Raw genomic sequence first — 19907 nt, 5'->3', positions numbered from 1 at the left:
AGAAGAGAGGAGGAAAGATGTGAGGAGGGAGAGAGAGAGGGAAGAGAGGAGAGGAGGGAGGAAAGAGGTGAAGAGGGAGAGAGAGGGAAGAGAGGAGAGGAGGGAAAGGAGAGGAAAGAGGTGAGGAGGTAGAGAAGAGGGAAGAGAGGAGAGGAGGGAAAGAAGAGAGGAAAGAGGTGAGGAGGTGAGGGAGAGAGGAGAGGAGGGAAAGAAGAGAGGAAAGAGGTGAGGGAGAGAGAGGAAAGAGAGGAGAGGAGAGGAAAGAAGTGAGGAGGGAGAGAGGGAAGAGAGGAGAGGAAAGAGGTGAGGAGGGAGAGAGAACAGGAAGAAAGGACATGAGATAGCAGAGGAGTGGAAAGAGGGATTAGTATTTTGTAGACATGACAAGGACACTAGGTTTTCCTGCAGACCGTATAGGTTTCCTTACAAAGGCAGCATTGTTCCTGTTGTCTGTGGGCCTGCTTGGCTAAAGAGGGATGGCATTGTGTTATCCTGTAATGCTACCTGTGATCTGATCAACGATAGCACTCCATGTTTGGTAAAGTTAGACATAAATATATCACAAATGCTATTAGGCCACCCGCGCCAGTCAATGTTGGCCTGCGTCCTGACGCGAGGACAGCGGGACCAAAGTAGAAACCACTTTACTTAAGACATCATTCTGGGAGAAAAGGAGAACGAGGAAATGGGGTTATGAAGGGAGAAAAACACCCGTCGTAAAGTAAGTGATTCATGTCTCAGCAGAGTGCTGACAAAAAATGCCAAGATGTGTGATTCCAGGTGTTCCCTCTTAGAAATCTATATGCAGCTATTAGGATTTGGTTGTTTCTGATAATCTGCTTGTTTTTTTGAATGTGTGGTCAAATAGAAAGGGGCCGATGATATTATAAATCTCCCCTCTTGCGTGCACACGCACGCACGCACGCACACGCACACACACCTCAATCTGAAAATAAGCAGTAGGAAAGCCTCACCTGAAACAGGCTTAGACATGGCAGACAGGACAGAATGTTTTCCTCTTACAGCCTGGAAACAGTCAGGAAGAGACGGTGGTCATGATAGAGCAACAAACACATGATTGAGTGGACATTACCACTTCTGCCATTAAAACTATTAAATGCCCTGGCTGCAATTACGTTCTCCATTGATGCTTCATGTTGAAAATAGTTTGACAAGCTGCACTGTATAGGCATATTCTATAGTCAAAATTACAAAAGATGCTTCTATATACAAATGCACATAAAAACAAAAAATCTCCACGATGCAGAAAGTCAAGGCACAGGATTTCAAGTAGCATTAATGTGCATTTCTGGCATCTTAAAATGTGTTCCTTTTTCACAGTCCCCAAAGATAAAAAACAGTATCATCAATGATATTTCACAATTACAAAACCAGTCTATAATTGAATTTACTATCAGCTGGCTCGCTCCCATTCCGGAGACAACACAACGACTAGTATATTATGACGTTTGTTTATTCACACATTTTTACATTTACAAATCTGCATATTATGTACATTCAGTAGTTGATGTTGTGGAAGACATATCCATTAGAGAGCTACATAGGAGGGACCAGTAGTTTCTCCTGACTGGGAAGAACTCGGGGGGGGGGGGGGGCTTTAGGTATCTTCCTGGTCAGATCCCATAGACCAGGGTATTCAACTGTTACCCTACGATGTCAAGAGCCTGCTGGTTTTCTGTTCTACCTGATAATTAATTGCACCCACCTGGTGTCCCAGGTCTAAATCAGTCCCTGATATGAAGGGAACAATGGAAAAAAAGCAGTGGAACTGGCTTCGAGGTCCAGAGTTGAGTTTGAGGGCCATTGACCATGTAACCTGGCTGGGAAAAACTCAGGGGCCTTGAGTATCTTCCTGGTCAGATCCCATTGTCCAGGTAAAACTCCTAGCCCTGCAACATATTGCTTTGTGGTGATGTTTCCCCTAAGTACAGATCTAGGATCAGCTTCCCCTCTTCCAATACTAACCGTAACCAATACTGGGTGAAATGTAAAATTGGTCAGTGACTAGAGGCAGTGACTACACCCTACTCCCAACACAACACATGTATGAACTGTTCCCTGACTGTAAAGACCCAGAGTCTAGTGAACCCCCCCCCCCCCCGAGGCTTGTGAAGGCACACAATGCAGGGTGGTGTTCATTATGCACCAAACTGAAGAAAATGGACACAAACAGGGAAGGACTACTTGGACTTGTCCAATAAGAAACACACATTTTTGGTTTCTGTCAGAAATCATTTTAAAAAGCTTTCCATTGCATGCACTAATGAACAATACCCAGGATATGCTGCGAATCACATACAACAATCTCTCTCTCTGCTCAATGTATATAAACAGTCCGTCATACAAAATAGTTTTGTATCCAAAATCAGACAGAGGACATTAAACCACAGGAAATGCAACTGAAGTGTGGTTGTGGGAGGAACAACTAGTGACAGAATTAAAAACTAACTCTTGAATTAGTCTACCTGTCAGCTTATATTCTGTGATTTGGCCCAGTTTTTCCTGACTACATGACCTGGCCAGGAAAAACTCGGGGCCCTAGTTATGGGCACCAATATCAGGGGTGTAATCATTAGACCAAACAGTTAAAACCAGAGTTTCTATTGGACAAATTCAGCTTGGTCCCGCCCTGTTTTGTTCCTTTTTGCAACAGAATCGACATAATGAATACACCCCAGCCCATGGTTTTTCCTTGTCAGGCAGACGGTCGGAAAAACACTTGACCATATCTATGATGCTGATCAATGGCAAGCACACACATACATACAGTACCAATCAAAAGTTTAGACACCTACTCATTCAAGAGTTTCTTTATTTTTACTATTTTCTACATTGTAGAATAATAGTGAAGACATCAAAACTATGAAATAACACATGAAATCATTTAGTAACCAAAAAAGTGTTAAAATATAAATATATTTGAGATTCTTCAAAGTAGCCACCCTTTGCCTTGATGACATCTTTGCACACGCTTGGCATTCTCTCAACCAGCTTCACCTGGAATGCTTTTCCAACAGTCGAAGGAGTTCCCAACTATGCTGAGCACTTGTTGGCTGCTTTTTCTTCACTCAGCAGTCTGACTCATCCCAAACCATCTCAATTGGGTTGAGGTTGGGTGATTGTGTTGGCCAGGTCATCTGATGCAGCACTCCATTACTCTCCTTGGTCAAATAGCCCTTACACAGCCTGGAGGTGTGTTTTGGGGTCATTGTCCTGTGGAAAAATAAAATGAAAGTCCCAGTAAGCGCAAACCAGAAGGGATAGCATATCACTGCAGAATGCTGTGGTAGCCATGCTGGTTAAGTGTGCCTTGAATTCTAAATAAATCAGTGTCACCAGCAAAGCACCTCCACACCATCACATAACTCTAATGACCTTATCCTCTGCAGCAGAGGTAACTCTGGTTCTGCCTTTCCTGTGGCGGTCCCCATGAGAGCCAGTTTCATCATAGCGCTTGATGGTTTTTGCGACTGCACTTGAAGAAACCTTCTGTATACCAACCCTACCTTGTCACAACACAACTGATTGGCTCAAACATATTAAGGAAAGAAATTCCACAAATTAACAAGGCAATGCCTTGTTGAAATGCATTCCAGGTCACTACCTCATGAAGCTGGCTGAGAGAATGCAAAGTGTGCAAAGCTGTCATCAAGGCAAAGGGTGGCTACTTGGAAGAATCTCAAATATATTTAGATTTTTTTAACACTTCTGGTTACTACATGATTCCATGTGTCATTTCATAGTTTTGATGTCTTCACTATTATTCTACAATGTAGAAAATAGTACAAATAAAGAAAAACCCTGGAATGAGTAGGTGTGTCCAAACTTTTGACTGGTACTAATATATATATATATATATATATATATATATATATATAAATAAATAAAATCTCCTTTCATTAACTAAGGATGGAGGATCAACCTGCATTTCAACATTTCTAACAGTTGGTTAAGGTAGGGGTAGGCAACTCAAACCGCCGGCTGATGTTTGTCACCAGAACATATTTCTAATAATTTGTGCACTGCAAATTGAACACAACTAATCCCAAAAAGAGATTGTCATTTTCAAGTACAATTTCATACCTTGATTACATTGAGACACAATCATCATTTATTTATGGAAATACTTGAACAGATTTCCTAAATTAAATTAGTTTTTAGCTGAATTCCTGTTCATTTGTCTTTTTTGACCAAAAAGGAAAATCCTGAGGTCCCGCGGGCCACCTGTTGCCAACCCCCGTTTTAAAGTCTCTGCAACTGAATAATGTGCTGTCTAAAAGTATTCAAAGTGAATTACAAAAGTCTGCGCTTATAATTCAAATCTAAGGTAGGGAGCAGAGTACTGCCGTTTGACCACAGGCCAGATGCAAATTAAACAAATTGCACCAGCAAGAGGAAGACCTCTACCACCCCTTTATGTCTGTTCAGAATTACAACGCAGACATCACTGCACTTTGAAAGGTTGGGCAAAAAACTATGCAAATACTGTCTTTGAAATCATGCATCTAAATCTATGTAAACACCATTCATTAGTATCAGTGACAAAGTGATGGGGTAAAAAAAAATCTGGATTAACCTTAAATTCACACAAATGTGAACAAATATGATTTAAAAGCAGGGGCATTGACATTTAAACACAAATTCACTTATTTTATTCTTAACCCAATACCCGTTCCATCTCCCACAAAGTAAAAATAATTTGAACGTATTTTAACTAAATATTTAGTTAAAAAAAATACAGGTGCGTGTCTTGTAAAACTCTTAAAAGACACGCATACACATAGAAAAACAATACATGGGTCACATCAACACACAATACCATCCAACAAATTACAAATACATTAAGAATACAGGAGATCATCGCTTAAATAATTCTACAAAAATATCTGCTGTACATATGACAATTATTTACATTAGTTAAAAAAAAAAAAAGATGTTTATGTCTGTACATGGTAACCACTGCAGACAGACTTCACCGAGCTATGCTGGATGACTCATCTTGTGAACACCTACTGTAAATGTGGAAAACTCAGGCCTTCCCTCTACTGAAAACCTTCCTCGGTATCGCTCACTTGTGAATCCTTCAATCAATAAATCAAGTCAAAACGGGTCTACTTTAGCCAACTCAAGCTTGAGGTAACTCAGCACTGAGCTTTTGTAATACTTGAATAATTAAGGGGTTTCGATAACTTGATTATTTGAAATGTTGTATCACAAGATTGACCCATTCTGCAACAAGTTCTCAAGTCTGACAATCCTTTCTCTCTCGCGCTCAACTTCCCTTGATTTACCACAGCAAAGAAACATGGGCATCTTCATGAAAACTAATAGGAACACTTAATATCCACAAAGAAAATCATTGGCACGATGTGGACTGAAATCTGACATGTGACATACATTATGGGTAACATGACAGCAACGAATCGACGGTCATCTAATTTCTATCAAAACAAGCTTTATTCCACAACATGAATTAGGACTGCACCACTTCATCAACCATTCATCATGATTGAAAGAAAGCCCTACTTGAAACACTGCCACCTGTTCCCGTCCATCCAAAGGCGTAACGCTGATAACGCGGTTGGAAACACGGCCGAGAGAGAAAGATACTCCGTCTCCACCACCCGACAGCGTGTTTAACTGAGGTTACAAAGTGACCTCTGGAGGTTGTACAAAAACCTGGTCCTCCACCTCCTCCAGGCTTCAGACAACGGAAGGTAGCACAATGCTTGCATAGTCTGATGAAAGGAGAGAACGACGTTCTCCGTCTGCCTGGTTCAGGGGGGGGGGGGTATATAAAAAAAACTCTTGTCATCACACATTGTCAAACTTGTGTTTTAGGTAGTCTTTCATGACCTTGGCAATGGGCAGGTCCTCCAGAAACTTCAAGCTCTGGAGGCCTATGCGATTTCGGATGTTTATCCGACACATGTCCTGCAAAGTCCTGGGTTGTCCTGAAAAGATACAACACATCTGTTAACAATATCAAAGCGGATTGCCCTTGAACTGGTCATTCTACAATCGTGTGTATGAAATAAAAGGTTGAAGTTAAGCGTGTTTTGATAACTAATCTTGCACAAAAGACTGAGGATGTAAAAGGTGAACAGAAGACTGGAAGTCACACTGTTACAGGTGAGCCAGGGTGTGTCAGACAAGCATGTCCACTGGTGTCAATTTGCTTGTTTCACTTTGATTCATGACATTTGACTCTGAATCAAAGTGAAACAAGCAGCTGGTCAGTAAGCTCCCTCTCACTGTGACTTTAGATTATTCCACACTTCAAATGGGACAACAATGAGCCTTTCAACAATGAGCCTTTCAACAATGAGCCTTTCAACAATGAGCCTTTCAAGGCCAAACACCCTCTTATTGGTAGTTTTAAAATGTTTAGGAAAATGGAGGAAAAATCTATTAGCATCCAAGAAGCTAGCTCTGGAGTGTTATCAGTCTAATGTGGCAAGAGAAAAATCCCTCTTCCTCACATTCCCTCTCTCTCTCCCAGTCTCTCGTTCTCTCTGCCATAGGAAGCAACCACAACCAAAGCCAGCTGGAAAAAACACAAGGGCAGGACCCAACCCAGCTGGATGGTCTCTCCCCGTCTACTGTCACCACAACCATACCGTCCTCGTCTCTCCCCGTCTACTGTCACCACAACCATACCGTCCTCGTCTCTCCCCGTCTACTGTCACCACAACCATACCGTCCTCGTCTCTCCCCGTCTACTGTCACCACAACCATACCGTCCTCGTCTCTCCCCGTCTACTGTCACCACAACCATACCGTCCTCGTCTCTCCCCGTCTACTGTCACCACAACCATACCGTCCTCGTCTCTCCCCGTCTACTGTCACCACAACCATACCGTCCTCGTCTCTCCCCGTCTGTCACCATACTGTCCTCCTCTCCCTGTCACCACAAGCATACTGTCCTCTTTTCTCCCTAGTCACCACAACCATACTGTCCTCTGTGTCTGTCTGCAGTCTCCAGAACTAAGCTGTCCTTTCCTTTCTCCAGGTGAAACTGAACTAAAGGTTTAAAAATCTCAGACAGGTGTGACAGCGTGGCACAGTGGTAATGCTTTCTCCACTCTTCAACTATAGGCTACCCCTTCATCCACACTGTCTAAATAAAGAGAAATCATACGGAAGATGAGTCGCAGTTCTCCTTTACAAACCAAAGGCTTCAAGACAATCATTTATAGACTACAGGTGAAATATCAGTGTTGGTGAACCAACTTCAGCCAAGGTAAGTGTTAAATCATGTTTGGTTGTATTTCAACTTTTAAAAGACATTCTCATTTCCATTTCATCTCTCTACATCTATCTAGTTGAGATTTCAGTGTTGGCAGCGGCAGCGCTGGATGTAGCTAGGGGGCCGACGCTCTGCTCCCCACCCAACCCACCTGAGAAACAACCTAAGGGAAACACTGATACATCTATGGCATAATATACAATGAGCTTCATAAGAGCTGGGTGCCATTCATCCTTCAACAAGGCCCTGCTAGCCGCAGCAGATGGGTTCATCCACCGAGGTAGTCAGTGTAATCAATAAGGGGGATATGTGATCTGGCTGATCGTTTGCTACGGTCTGAATGAATAGAGGGGTCTGACTTCACATGGCTGTCAGTCTGAAATAGCACAGCAGGTCTTCGTCCCAAATGGCCACCCCATTCACTACATAGTGCACTACTTTTGACCAGAGCCCTATGGGGAATATACAGTATGGGGATAGGGTGCCATTTGGGAGCAGCCCAGAGCTCTTTGATATCTCCATATCAAAGTTCAGTGAGAAACACAGAGGAATGCAGCAGGGCATTGTGCCTCTAAAATCATTTCTGCTTCAGGTAACGTCGTGCCCCCCCCAACAGAACACTGGTCATTATAAAACCATGGCAACGCTCCCTGTCCCTATGTTTCTGGAGGTTATTTTTCTCCTCTCAACTTACAATCTTGCTCCAACACTTTCTGAACCAGACTTGTAGCGTTTCCATCGCCCTGTCCTGTTTTGACTTCAGGTTTCTGTTCAGGTTCATAGAAAGTTCTCATTTACTTTACTGGTCTGATCTGCACTAATGTTTTTGACAACCAACAACGAATATGCTAAGTTGTATTGATACATTGGCAGTTATACTTAACACAACTTTGGATGTTAATTTTAGGGCGTCATCGTTCCGTCTGTCTGATAAAGCAATCTAGGGGAAACGCTGAGTCCCAGTCAAGCCATGACATTATATTAAAAACAGTGTTTATATCCACTAGCGATACGGTACTAGTACTACTAACAGCCTAGTGTCCCCAGACGGTGCCCCTCCCTGCCCAAGACTTACTGGTGACCTCCTGTAGGAAGTCCAGGCAGGGCCGGCTAATGCCCGACATGCTCGATGACACCGCCACGGGAGTCTGGCCCTCGTAGTTCCTTGTGTTGGTTTCGGCACCGTACTTGTAGAGCATCTGGGCACACAGCACGTCGTCTCTTAGTGCCGATAGGTGCAACGGGGTCTGCCCGTCCTCGAGGCGACCCAGGTTAGTGTCCGCACCCCGCTGCAGGAACATACGACAGTAGGAATGATTCCCCTTGATGACGGCGTAGCGCAGCAGGAAGCCATTTTGAATGTCGATATTGGCGCTGTGGTCCAGCAGGATTCTCACGCAGCTGGAGCGCTCGCGGATGATGGCGAGTTGGAGGGGCGTGGTGCCCTTGTCGCTGAGGGGATCCACCTCGGCGCGGAACTCAAGGAGGAGCCGCACGAAAGAGTCGCGGCCGTAGTGGGCGGCCACGTGCAGCGGCGTCCAGCCGTCGTTGCTCTTGGCATTGATGATGTCGCTGCGGAAGTCCGACTCCAGCATGAGGCGGGCGATGCGTGCGCGGCCGTGCATGGCGGCATAGTGGAGCGCCGTGAAGCCGCCGATGAAGTCCTTTACTGTGGGGTCAGCTGGGCGGGAGATAGACAGGGGACAAGGGGGGGTGAGGGGAACTGTCTTCTACAGGCTCTTTATTACAACAACAAAAAGACCCATTCAGTTAAAACACTAACAAATAACAATCAAACAGAGAGAGAAAGTGAGTGAGAGTGAGAGAGAGACAAGAGGATGGATGATTGAGTGACAGCAGTGTAAAACATTAAAGGGACAATCTGCAATTACTACATACATTTCTGAACTTACATGTTTCCAGTGATTTTTGAAGAATATAACTTATAAATGCCTCATGAGCTCAGTTCAACTATCATACCCCATCAGAACCAATAATATAAGCTTGTTTTACTCCAATGTTTGTAAACAAAGTAAATGTAAACAATCACTACACAGACTCAAAAAATGGTTTAAACTACACTTTGATATCATGGATGGTCAGTCCTTGCATCCAAAGCTCTGTCTATGAATTTGAGGGTGGTTACAGTTCAACAGTCCCATCTCTCAGCTTTTTACCAAAACAGGAGCGGGGATTCCACTGTGTTATTATTTCATCTGCTGATTGCCACTTTAAAGCCTGCTGTGGTGTGAATGGAAAGAGTGGGCCGGCAGATGCTGGAGCATTAGAACAATTAGCATCAGTGAGACATTAGAGTGTGAAAGCAGGGTCAGGGGTTAAAGTCCTGCTATTTCAATTAGCCAAGGCCGAGAGTGCTGGTAATGACCACGTCAGTGTCCGCTAGGGCCTAGAGGGGAATTTTCCATTCAAACAGCCTTGTTAAAAATGGCTGGCTCCCCTCTTATCCAACATAAATCCATTAGGTAGGCTATATGACTGACTAGCAAAGAGATTATTTTTGGAGTATCGTTAAATTATTTTAGACAATTAAGTCAAGGGTAACAACATACTCTCTTGCTTTGTTGGTTATGCATACATTTCAACGGTCTCAATTTTTTCTGCGCATAATCCAAAATAAATCCCTGACTCGTCCAATGAGCTGTTCAGAGAAAAACAGTTACTGAGAGACTCAGTCTACAGCGCCCTCTGGACTTGATGTCATGATCACTGCATCTACATGATTTGGAATCAAAATCTGTACACATTTTAATAGCAAAAAATAAAAACAATAAATGACTGCAACACTATTCCATCATAATTTCCTAAAATGAACATGATTTTTCACTCTGCTCAGAAGCATACTGTTAGACTGCTATAGGGTAAAGTTTCCCCTTGGTACAGATCTAGGATGAGCTTCCCCCTCCCCTGTCCTAACCTTAACCATTAGTGGGGAAAATGTAAAACCGACCCAAGATCAGCATCTAGGGACAACTTCACCCTACAGCCTACATACCGTGTTAAAATGACCTGGGAGTGAAGCTGTGGAGAAGATTAGCTGCTGCCATTCCCAGACTGGTTATATACTGCCATCTATAGACCACCAATTCAAAGGTGGAATTTGATTCAGGTTGCACTGTCATGGTGCACCAATATGAAATATATCTCAAACAAACAGCACATGTGAAAGGATAATCATTATGAACAAATATGTGATTAGATTACTGATATAAAGCCACTGAATGGATGCATGTAGCATCATATGGCAGACCCTTGATGTGTAACAACCATTTCCTCTGCTAGTCTCCTTTTCTTTGTGAACATGGATTCTGACAGGGGACCTCACAAATCCTTTCACCGACCTTGTCACCAGGCCAATTGTGAGAAGTGTTTCCCTAGCACCCATCTCTACTAACACCTGGCCTCCATTGGTTTCAATTTAGCCGTGACTATAACCTTGGGGGCTTTTAGAGCTCTGCTAAGGAAAAAGAAAGAAGGCAGAACACTGCATTCAACATGTGACAACAGCACAGGAGGCTGCTAAGGGGAGGACGGCTCATAATAATACATAATAAAGGCTGGAACGGAGCAAATGGAATCCAACACATGGAAACCATGTGTTTGATACGATTCCCCTGATTCCGCTCCAGCCATTACTAGGAGCCTGTCCTATCTAATTAAGGTGCGCCCAACATCCTGTGGACCAAAACACCAGACCCTCGTATTCACCTCCGTGCTCCAGGAAGACCCGGACACATCTCTCCTTCCCCTTGGCAGCGGAGAAGTGGAGCAGGGTCCACCCGTTGGCATCACGGATCTTCGGAGAGTAGCCTTGCTCCAGCATCTTCCTGACAGTGTACACATCCCCCGCTGCCACTGCAGCCTGGAGGAAAGACAGAACAAACCAAGAGCATTAGCATTCATCTCTAGCATAAGCAGTCATTTACCAGTGGGAAATGCTAACGGTAGAGTAGACCGTCTTGGTATTAAGTGTCTTTGCCTGTATCTGCAGCTCCTCTTGAAGCTCGGGGTTCCTTCTACAGTGATGGTTCAGCATCCTGTTACATCTCGTAAGGGGAGGGGTCATTCACACCTAGTCCTCTGTCTGGAGAGTTGAGACAGTAAACACGTAAGCTGCATCACTTAATTTGGGTTATTAGTCAAAAATAGCTAGGCCTACGTTTTGATAACAGTACATCGTCATGGATACATTTATGTTATTGGTATAAATCAGCTGACTATACATTAGCAGGTTTTCTAATCCAACTGTTCCGCTGGGATCAAAAGCCGTTGCACATTCTAGTTCTAGCACATCTCATTCAACTAACCAAGGGCTTGAGGGGTGCTCGGGTGGAATAGAAGAAATCTGTTAGACAAGTGGGGGTCCCCACTGCACTATACCACAGTGGTCACCAGCTCCGGTGATCAGTTGAAACAGGTAGGCTATTTGATGCTTGGCAGGAACCAGGATTGGTGATCACCGCAGCACCACTTCTAGGTGTGCAGAACACTTGTATACTTTATGGACCCTATGGTATTCCATACTGAGCAGCAGCAGATGTTCACCTTTTGTCAAGCTTGATTATGTAGTCAAGCCAATTTTCATGTGTCTCTCTTACGCAACAGTAGGACAGACAGATAAGAACTCCGCTCAAATGGATTGTGGGCTAGCACTGACTCTGAAAAAAACAATGACAATTTAATGAGTATTCAAATTCATCAGTTTATATTATCCACTAGAAGGCATTAAAAAACATACTGCATTGACACAGTCATAACATTATGACAGCAACTGAGAAATGGGAATAGCTAAGCATTTTACATAAATGTAATGTTAGCTATACCTGCAGCTAGCTTCTATCCAAATGGGATGGCGGTATGATAGCTATTTCACTACCTAGATAACAATGTTGAATGTAAAAACAAGCAAGCTAGTAGGCTAATTGCTTATAATACGACACAAACAAAAGCTAGCTAGTAGTGGTAGCTAGCTTACTTGCTAACAGTTAGATAGCTACCTGTATTGGAAGGTCGGCTGCTGCTGCCTTTTGTTTTCCAAATTAGGGCAATGTTATAGCTATAGCGGTGTTCTTTAAAGCTAGACTAGACAATGCATTTCAGACAAAGTTGAAGTTAAAATAATTCACAGCAACCTATCTAGCTAAGTAGCCACTGGCCAGCTAATAGTTAGATAACTATGCACTCAAACAATGGAATGTTAGCTAGTTAGCTAACGTTACCTAGCTAGTACTGCGACCCCAACTTGTTCCACTCCTTTCTGACTTATTTTAATTATATATCTACTTGCCCACAAACTACGGCATGATACTACGTTACACTGTGCTGATATATTGCTATATATTCACACAATTCCCTTTTAAGGAAGAAATTAATCGATCAACTACTGCTGGTTAGCAATTAGCCTAAATCGTTACCCAGTTTTCAAGCTACTAGGACTGCATTGGATTTCAGAGTTTTAAAACATTTGTAACAATTTAATAGCTATGTGAATATGTGCACGACTCGAGAAGGCAACCATACTTCAACTACACAAGGTAGGTGTTAGCTAGCTTTGATGAATTAATGCATTATTCTTACTTAAAATACGAAGCTAGCAGGCTTGCTAGCCATTCTCCACCGATGCGAACCCCCAATTTCAACGGACTTGTTTTAGCCAATCAGGCACAAGAAGCGAGGAATTTGAGCTGTCAAATCAGCATCCTTCTGCAAAACTTTATAAACTTCAGTCTGTTTAGCTCGATTTCTAACAAAGTAGGCCAACGGTTTGTATGGCTATAATTCTTCTCATTGTTGACACAATAGAATGAGTGAACTCCTTTCCAATTGTCTACTAAATGTTATCGCACGCTATACTTCCGTGTTCAGTCACGTGGTGCACTGTCCGTATATAACACAGCCAGAATTTAAAATTAAGATAATACTTTAAAAAAAGACAATGACAAATTGATATTTTAAAGACAATATAGACTAAATGGATAATTTTCGGTCCAGAAACGTTAGGGTGTACGACAACATTTAAAGTGATTTAACTGTACATTATAAATCGCACTACAAGTCACAGCATGCAACGCAAACCAAACAGGAAGAGATGTTAACGATTGTTTCGAGGTGGTCGGCGTAAAGTCGAAGAATGCTTATTTTTCAAAAGGTAAATTAATTGCGGCGGCATAACATTTTAATATTCAGTGTTGCGTTATACAAAAGTGTACAGAAAACATCCTTGCAATTTATTTTATGCGCGCTTAGTAAAGTGTAGAACGTTGTTCGCGTGGCAGAAATCTAATCAAAATCCGACCACTGCCAAGACCCTCGTGATCATTGAAAACACAAACGCTGTGTCAACATGAATGAACAATTTCATGTCCTAAATGATGCTTACAGAAGTTTATTGTCGAGAACATCACCCAGCAAAATGAGTAGCCATGAGTTGGCATCCTCCATGTTCACATGTGTATGTGAACTGACTCTCGATGCCAGTGATGGTTCTCATTCTCAGCACCAGGACCAGTCCAGAGATCCCATAACGTCCTTCAAATATTCTCCAAACCCAAATGGAACTGAACTGGCTTGTCTTGTGTTGACTCTGGTGGAGAAAATAAGCTCCAAGCTGACATCTCAACAACTGTCTCAAGAAACCAGCCTTTGCTTCAAAGATGTTTCTACAGTATTATTCCAGTATATGGATTTTATGTCCAAACTTGTGAGTTTGGTTTCCTGCATATGATTGGAATATATAATTTTATTGTCCTTTGTTTGGGTTTGTTTATAGTAATAACATTTTTGTTCCCACCTCTCACAGGTTCACCTTGCCTGCTGCAAGGACAGGTTGCTGTCTCATCTAGCTGCAAAGAGTGTATCCTCCTATGTTATTTTTGAGCTGCGTTGCTTTGTGAGTTTTCTGATTGCCCTCAAGTCCTGTGTGATTTATGACTATATTGTATTGCATTGTCAAGTAAGTTATATTGAATACTAGTCAAGTAACTCTTGGAGTTCTGTGTGCATCAGACAGTCTCACATTAGAGAACCCAAATCTGTCACCCGATACTGTAAAATCCTATTCACACACAGGCCTACCAGGCTTTATTTAAGCAGATTCTTACATTCAGTTCTCTTTTTTTCTGACTAGAATACAGTCAACCAGATTTGGGAATGGAAGTGCTTGCAAGTGCTCCAGAACCCTTGCTCTGGCAACGAACTGGATGCATGCACATGGTCACTTACCACTGTCCTGAAAGCAGTTCTAAAAGAAACATCACAATATAAACCTGGTATTGAAACACAATTCATCCATCAATTGTACCAACATGTATCTTTTATTTTACTCCAAATAAGTTCCACTTGGTGCCAAATCCTATGTATTTACCATGTATTTACGTGGTAGTTAGGCCGCATAGGCTGGAATAGTGTAACTACAGTGTGGCTATGAATGTGTTGACATTGTAATTGTATTCTACCTACCTATGCATCTTCCATGTAAATACAATGTACATTGGTTTTAGCCACAGTGGGGCCTTCTCTTTCTTTTCCCCTCAGGGACTTTGGAGAAACTTCTTGCTACATTCGACATAGCTCTCACTGCTGTTTACTCCCAGCTTGTCCCTGTAGAGAGTCTGGGCCATGGGAACTCTGCATCATACCCCAGTAGTAACACGGCAGACTGGGCTACAACTCTGACTAACCTCCTAGACTTACTGGAAGTGCTCACTGCAGCCAGGTTCAAACTAAGCACCACCAGGGTCTGTTTCACCAGCTCAAGGCTCTCCCTCGTACAGGCATCAGCGCTACTGCGGATAGTCGACTCTCATGTCCACTACTTTGTGAAGAAGCAAGTGCTTCTGCTTTTAAAGAGGATTCTCCTTCAGAAGGCAGGCGAGGACATGGGTTTTGGCGAGGCGTCCTCCCTAACGCATGGAGATGATCACATGACCAGTGACATTCTTACACTGGCTGATGATGTGTTGCAGGCAGTACACACTGATTGGTTACAGTGTGTTCCAGTGGAGTCGGCGGCCATTTTCTTTGGAGGGACGGGCCAATTGTGTGGCGGGAGCAGTGATGCGTTTGATCATGTGATGCTGAGGGCTGTTAGTCTAGTTGTGCTCAAGTCACTGGAATACAAAATCCAATCCGCTGGTGGTAAAGGTAATATAGGACTATTTGTAAATGTTATTAATCATATCTACGTTAGGCGCAATGTTTATTCTACCTTAAAGTTAGACTCAGCGAAATGACGTTGCCACGAGCAGCACCGCAGATATTGAGAAGAGAGACATGCAAGAATTCTCTCTCACACAGTCATACACAGTATCTGTGCACGTGTTCGCTTTGCTCTGTTTGAGCGTGGTAGCCACGGTACCAAAACAGCGATGTTGAGCCTCGTGGAAGTTGTTGCAGAAATCAACCCACTATGCTATTTACTTTCTGCATCTGTCATATCGCTGAGTCTAACTTTAACATGACTAGTTTCTAAAGCTCAAATAATCAGAAGGAGAAAAACATCATGATGACAGGAACGATAATTCAGACAGATGTATACAATAGGGGGCAATGTTTCCCAACACATAACACACAAGAACAGTATTTCACAAAGTATTGTCTCTCTCAAGGCAAAAGTTCCTCAGGACCCCTAACCACAGGTCTAGAATCAGATTACCCTACCCAGATCCATTATGGCTGAGAAATATCTGATCTGGAATCAGTGGGTAGAGGCAACTTCTACCCACTCTGTCCATTCACTTGTCTCTGGTCCCACAGGTGTATGTAATACTATAGGCATCCATGGCTATTTAAGTGCATTGCTGCTGTTCCTGAGCCAGCATGGGGTCCAGCTGAAGCAGGGATCTCACTCCTGCTGCTGGGTGTCCTTGGTGTTTGGAGAGCAGGACGACGACATGATGGAAGCATCAAAGGCTTTACTCCTACTATTCCTCCATCACAGGTACCATACCACCTAATACATACCTTCATAATTTTTTTTTAATTTCACCTTTATTTAACCAGGTAGGCCAGTTGAGAACAAGTTCTCATTTACAACTGTGACCTGGCCAAGATAAAGCAAAGCAGTGCGACAAAAAACAACACAGAGTTACACATAAACAAACGTACAGTCAATAACACAATACAAAAATCTATAATAAATAGGCCATAGTAGCGAAGTAATTACAATTTAGCAAATTAACACTGGAGTGATAGATGTACAGATGATGATGTGCAAGTAGAAATACTGGTGTGCAAAAAAAGTATATAAAAACAATATGGGGTTGAGGTAGGTAGTTGGATGGGCCATTTACAGATGGGCTGTATACAGCTGCAGCGATCGGTAAGCTGCTCAGATAGCTGATACTTAAAGTTAGTGAGGGAGATATAAGTCTCCAGCTTCTGCGATTTTTGCAATTCGTTCCAGTCGTTGGCAGCAGAGAACTGGAAGGGAAGGCGGCCAAAGGAGGTGTTGGCTTTGGGGATGACCAGTGAGATATACCTGCTGGAGCGCGTGCTACGGGTGGGTGTTATGGTGACCAGTGAGATATACCTGCTGGAGCGCGTGCTACGGGTGGGTGTTATGGTGACCAGTGAGATATACCTGCTGGAGCGCGTGCTACGGGTGGGTGTTATGGTGACTAGTGAGATATACCTGCTGGAGCGCGTGCTACGGGTGGGTGTTATGGTGACCAGTGAGATATACCTGCTGGAGCGCGTGCTACGGGTGGGTGTTATGGTGACCAGTGAGATATACCTGCTGGAGCGCGTGCTACGGGTGGGTGTTATGGTGACCAGTGAGATATACCTGCTGGAGCGCGTGCTACGGTTGGGTGTTATGGTGACTAGTGAGATATACCTGCTGGAGCGCGTGCTACGGGTGGGTGTTATGGTGACCAGTGAGATATACCTGCTGGAGCGCGTGCTACGGTTGGGTGTTATGGTGACCAGTGAGATATACCTGCTGGAGCGCGTGCTACGGGTGGGTGTTATGGTGACCAGTGAGATATACCTGCTGGAGCGCGTGCTACGGGTGGGTGTTATGGTGACCAGTGAGATATACCTGCTGGAGCGCGTGCTACGGGTGGGTGTTATGGTGACTAGTGAGATATACCTGCTGGAGCGCGTGCTACGGGTGGGTGTTATGGTGACCAGTGAGATATACCTGCTGGAGCGCGTGCTACGGGTGGGTGTTATGGTGACCAGTGAGATATACCTGCTGGAGCGCGTGCTACGGGTGGGTGTTATGGTGACCAGTGAGATATACCTGCTGGAGCGCGTGCTACGGGTGGGTGTTATGGTGACCAGTGAGATATACCTGCTGGAGCGCGTGCTACGGGTGGGTGTTATGGTGACCAGTGAGATATACCTGCTGGAGCGCGTGCTACGGGTGGATGTTATGGTGACCAGTGAGATATACCTGCTGGAGCGCGTGCTACGGGTGGGTGTTATGGTGACCAGTGAGATATACCTGCTGGAGCACGTGCTACGGGTGGATGTTATGGTGACCAGTGAGATATACCTGCTGGAGCGCGTGCTACGGGTGGGTGTTATGGTAACCAGTGAGATATACCTGCTGGAGCGTGTGCTACGGGTGGGTGTTATGGTGACTAGTGAGATATACCTGCTGGAGCGCGTGCTACGGTTGGGTGGTATGGTGACCAGTGAGATATACCTGCTGGAGCGCGTGCTACGGGTGGGTGTTATGGTGACTAGTGAGATATACCTGCTGGAACGCGTGCTACGGGTGGGTGTTGTTATCTTGACCAGTGAGCTGAGATAAGGCGGAGCTTTACCTAGCAAAGACTTGTAGATGACCTGGAGCCAGTGGGTCTGGCGACGAATATGTAGCGAGGGCCAGCCGACGAGAGCGTACAGGTCACAGTGGTGGGTGGTATATGGGCTTTGGTGACAAAACGGATGGCGCTGTGATAGACTGCATCCAGTTTGCTGAGTAGGGTGTTGGAGGCTATTTTGTAAATGACATCGCCGAAGTCGAGGATCGGTAGGATAGTCAGTTCTACGAGGGTATGTTTGGAAGAGTGAGTGAAGTATTTGTAGTTGTCCACATATTAAGTCAGAACCGTCCAGAGTAGTGATGTCGGGCGGGCTGGTCTGGGCAGTGATCGGTTGAAGAGCATGCATTTAGTTTTACTAGCGTTTTAAGAGCAGTTGGAGGCCACGGAAGGAGAGTTGCATGGCACCGAAGCTCGTTTGGAGGTTTGTTAACACGGTGTCCAAAGAAGGGCCAGATATATACAGAATGGTGTCGTCTGCGTAGAGGTGGATCAAGGAATCACCCGCAGCAAGAGCGACATCGTTGATATATACAGAAAAAAGAGTCAGCCCAAGAATTGAACCCTGTGGTACCCCCATAGAGACTGCCAGAGGTCCGGACAACATGGATGAACAGTAAGAGTAGAATGGCTGGTTTATAATAATGAAACACTGGCTGATGGCCAAAAGGCAGTATTTCTGTGTGGCTTTCTTTTGGATGAATTCTGAATTGTAGTGTTGTCAGTGGTTGGTTTGATTCTGCTCATGAAAATCTGACATTTTGATTTTGAAATCTCTGATTATCTGAGATCAGTCACCCACATAAAGTAGTAGGTTGAGAACCTGATTGGACCAATTTCCCAGACACTGGACTAAAAACAATGCTCAATGCAGATGCTGGCAAGTCCAGGATTAGTCTTATTTTGTGTCCGGGAAACAAGCCTATTATGTCCTAGAGATGTCTGACTTTTCTCTCTGTCTTCCTACAGAGTGACCTCTGACCTGGATACTGATGTCTGACTCTTCTGTCTGTCTTCCTACAGAGGGTCCTCTGACCTGGAAGCTGATGCTGCGTGTGTCGTCGGCGGCAACCCCCACTGTCACTTTCTCTTCCTCCTCCGCAGCATCTCCTTTGACCACAGCATTCTCCTCGATTTCCTCATCTCAACGGAAACCTGCTTCCTCGAGTACTTTGTCCGTTACCTAAAACACCTCCGGGACGACTGGGAAGGCTTCCGAACGGTCTGTCAGAAGATGGATGGGTCGGACGGGTGTAAACTGAGCTGGAAGATTAGCCAGAAAGACGATCAACTATTGGACAACCTGAGAGAGGAACTCCAGCAGTCGTTGTGTCTCTCTTGTGGAAGTGTGTCTACTTTGAGCCATTCTGGAGGATCAGTTACCATCGTGGACCCAGAGCCAGCTCCATGTCTGCAGCCCAGCTTGTGTCTCCCTTCAGGGAGTGCAACTGCCCTGGCCTCTACTCCCCCTCTCCGTCTGGTGGACTACGGCAGCTCAGAGGAGTCTGAGACTGAGGACGGTGACCTCCCATCAGGCCTTACACAGGATAGGCTACACAGCGACTCTGTGGTTCACACACACAACAGCCACTCTTTTGATAGGACGGTTATGTGTCTGACAGAGCTCAGAGTGGTGGTGACTAGACTGCAGAGGAGGAGTCTGTTCCCTTACAATGCCACCTCGCTCTTGAAACTGCTGACAGATTGAAGTGAAGAGAAGTTGTTCACAGCGTTGAATTCCGTAATGATGAAATAAATGTTACATGGTGGTAAATGCATTTGGTCTCATTTGTAATATTTTGAGTGTTGTAGAATTCCTATAACTTTACCAAAATTCCCAGTTTGAC

General features: G+C 44.2%; 2 protein-coding genes across 4 annotated transcripts; one reads left to right on the top strand and one right to left on the bottom strand.

The window, feature by feature from the left end:
• Nucleotides 1-4644: 4644 nt before the first annotated feature.
• On the bottom strand, nt 4645-13140 carry LOC115203461 (ankyrin repeat and SOCS box protein 7). Of its 2 annotated transcripts, none has more exons than XM_029768154.1 (6): nt 12866-13140; nt 11596-11946; nt 11268-11372; nt 10997-11150; nt 8346-8951; nt 4645-5975 (listed from the first exon to the last, which is right to left on the bottom strand). In XM_029768154.1, the coding sequence occupies exons 3-6, from the start codon at nt 11352-11354 to the stop codon at nt 5836-5838; spliced, it is 987 nt and encodes a 328-aa protein (XP_029624014.1). In that variant the 5' UTR covers nt 11355-11372; nt 11596-11946; nt 12866-13140; the 3' UTR covers nt 4645-5835. The 2 variants fall into 2 exon arrangements, with proteins under 2 accessions (XP_029624014.1, XP_029624015.1); XM_029768155.1 differs by having other exon boundaries at nt 11834-11944.
• Nucleotides 13141-13348: 208 nt separating this feature from the next.
• Nucleotides 13349-19838, top strand: LOC115203457 (protein Lines homolog 1-like). 2 transcript variants are annotated; one of them, XM_029768143.1, is made up of 6 exons: nt 13349-13988; nt 14088-14177; nt 14415-14556; nt 14822-15430; nt 16043-16226; nt 19084-19838. In XM_029768143.1, the coding sequence occupies exons 1-6, from the start codon at nt 13632-13634 to the stop codon at nt 19766-19768; spliced, it is 2067 nt and encodes a 688-aa protein (XP_029624003.1). In that variant the 5' UTR covers nt 13349-13631; the 3' UTR covers nt 19769-19838. The 2 variants fall into 2 exon arrangements, with proteins under 2 accessions (XP_029624003.1, XP_029624004.1); XM_029768144.1 differs by lacking the exon at nt 14415-14556 and having other exon boundaries at nt 15253-15430.
• The last annotated feature ends 69 nt before the right edge of the window (nt 19839-19907 follow it).

Source organism: Salmo trutta, chromosome 12, assembly GCF_901001165.1.
Source record: "Salmo trutta chromosome 12, fSalTru1.1, whole genome shotgun sequence".
NCBI classification, from domain to species: domain Eukaryota; kingdom Metazoa; phylum Chordata; class Actinopteri; order Salmoniformes; family Salmonidae; genus Salmo; species Salmo trutta.
This window is presented reverse-complemented; position numbering and strand designations above follow the sequence as displayed.

Excerpts from the sequence above, each read along its gene's own strand:
- LOC115203461 (XM_029768154.1), bottom strand. The coding sequence starts at position 11,354 with ATGACCCCTCCCCTTACGAGATGTAACAGGATGCTGAACCATCACTGT. Across the intron at positions 11,151-11,267 it reads AAGAGGAGCTGCAGATACAG|GCTGCAGTGGCAGCGGGGGA; the intron begins GCAAAGACACTT and ends TCTTTCCTCCAG. Across the intron at positions 8,952-10,996 it reads GGTCTTCCTGGAGCACGGAG|CTGACCCCACAGTAAAGGAC; the intron begins GTGAATACGAGG and ends TCTCCCGCCCAG.
- LOC115203457 (XM_029768143.1), top strand. The coding sequence starts at position 13,632 with ATGAATGAACAATTTCATGTCCTAAATGATGCTTACAGAAGTTTATTG. Across the intron at positions 14,557-14,821 it reads AACATCACAATATAAACCTG|GGACTTTGGAGAAACTTCTT; the intron begins GTATTGAAACAC and ends TTTTCCCCTCAG. Across the intron at positions 16,227-19,083 it reads CTACTATTCCTCCATCACAG|AGGGTCCTCTGACCTGGAAG; the intron begins GTACCATACCAC and ends GTCTTCCTACAG.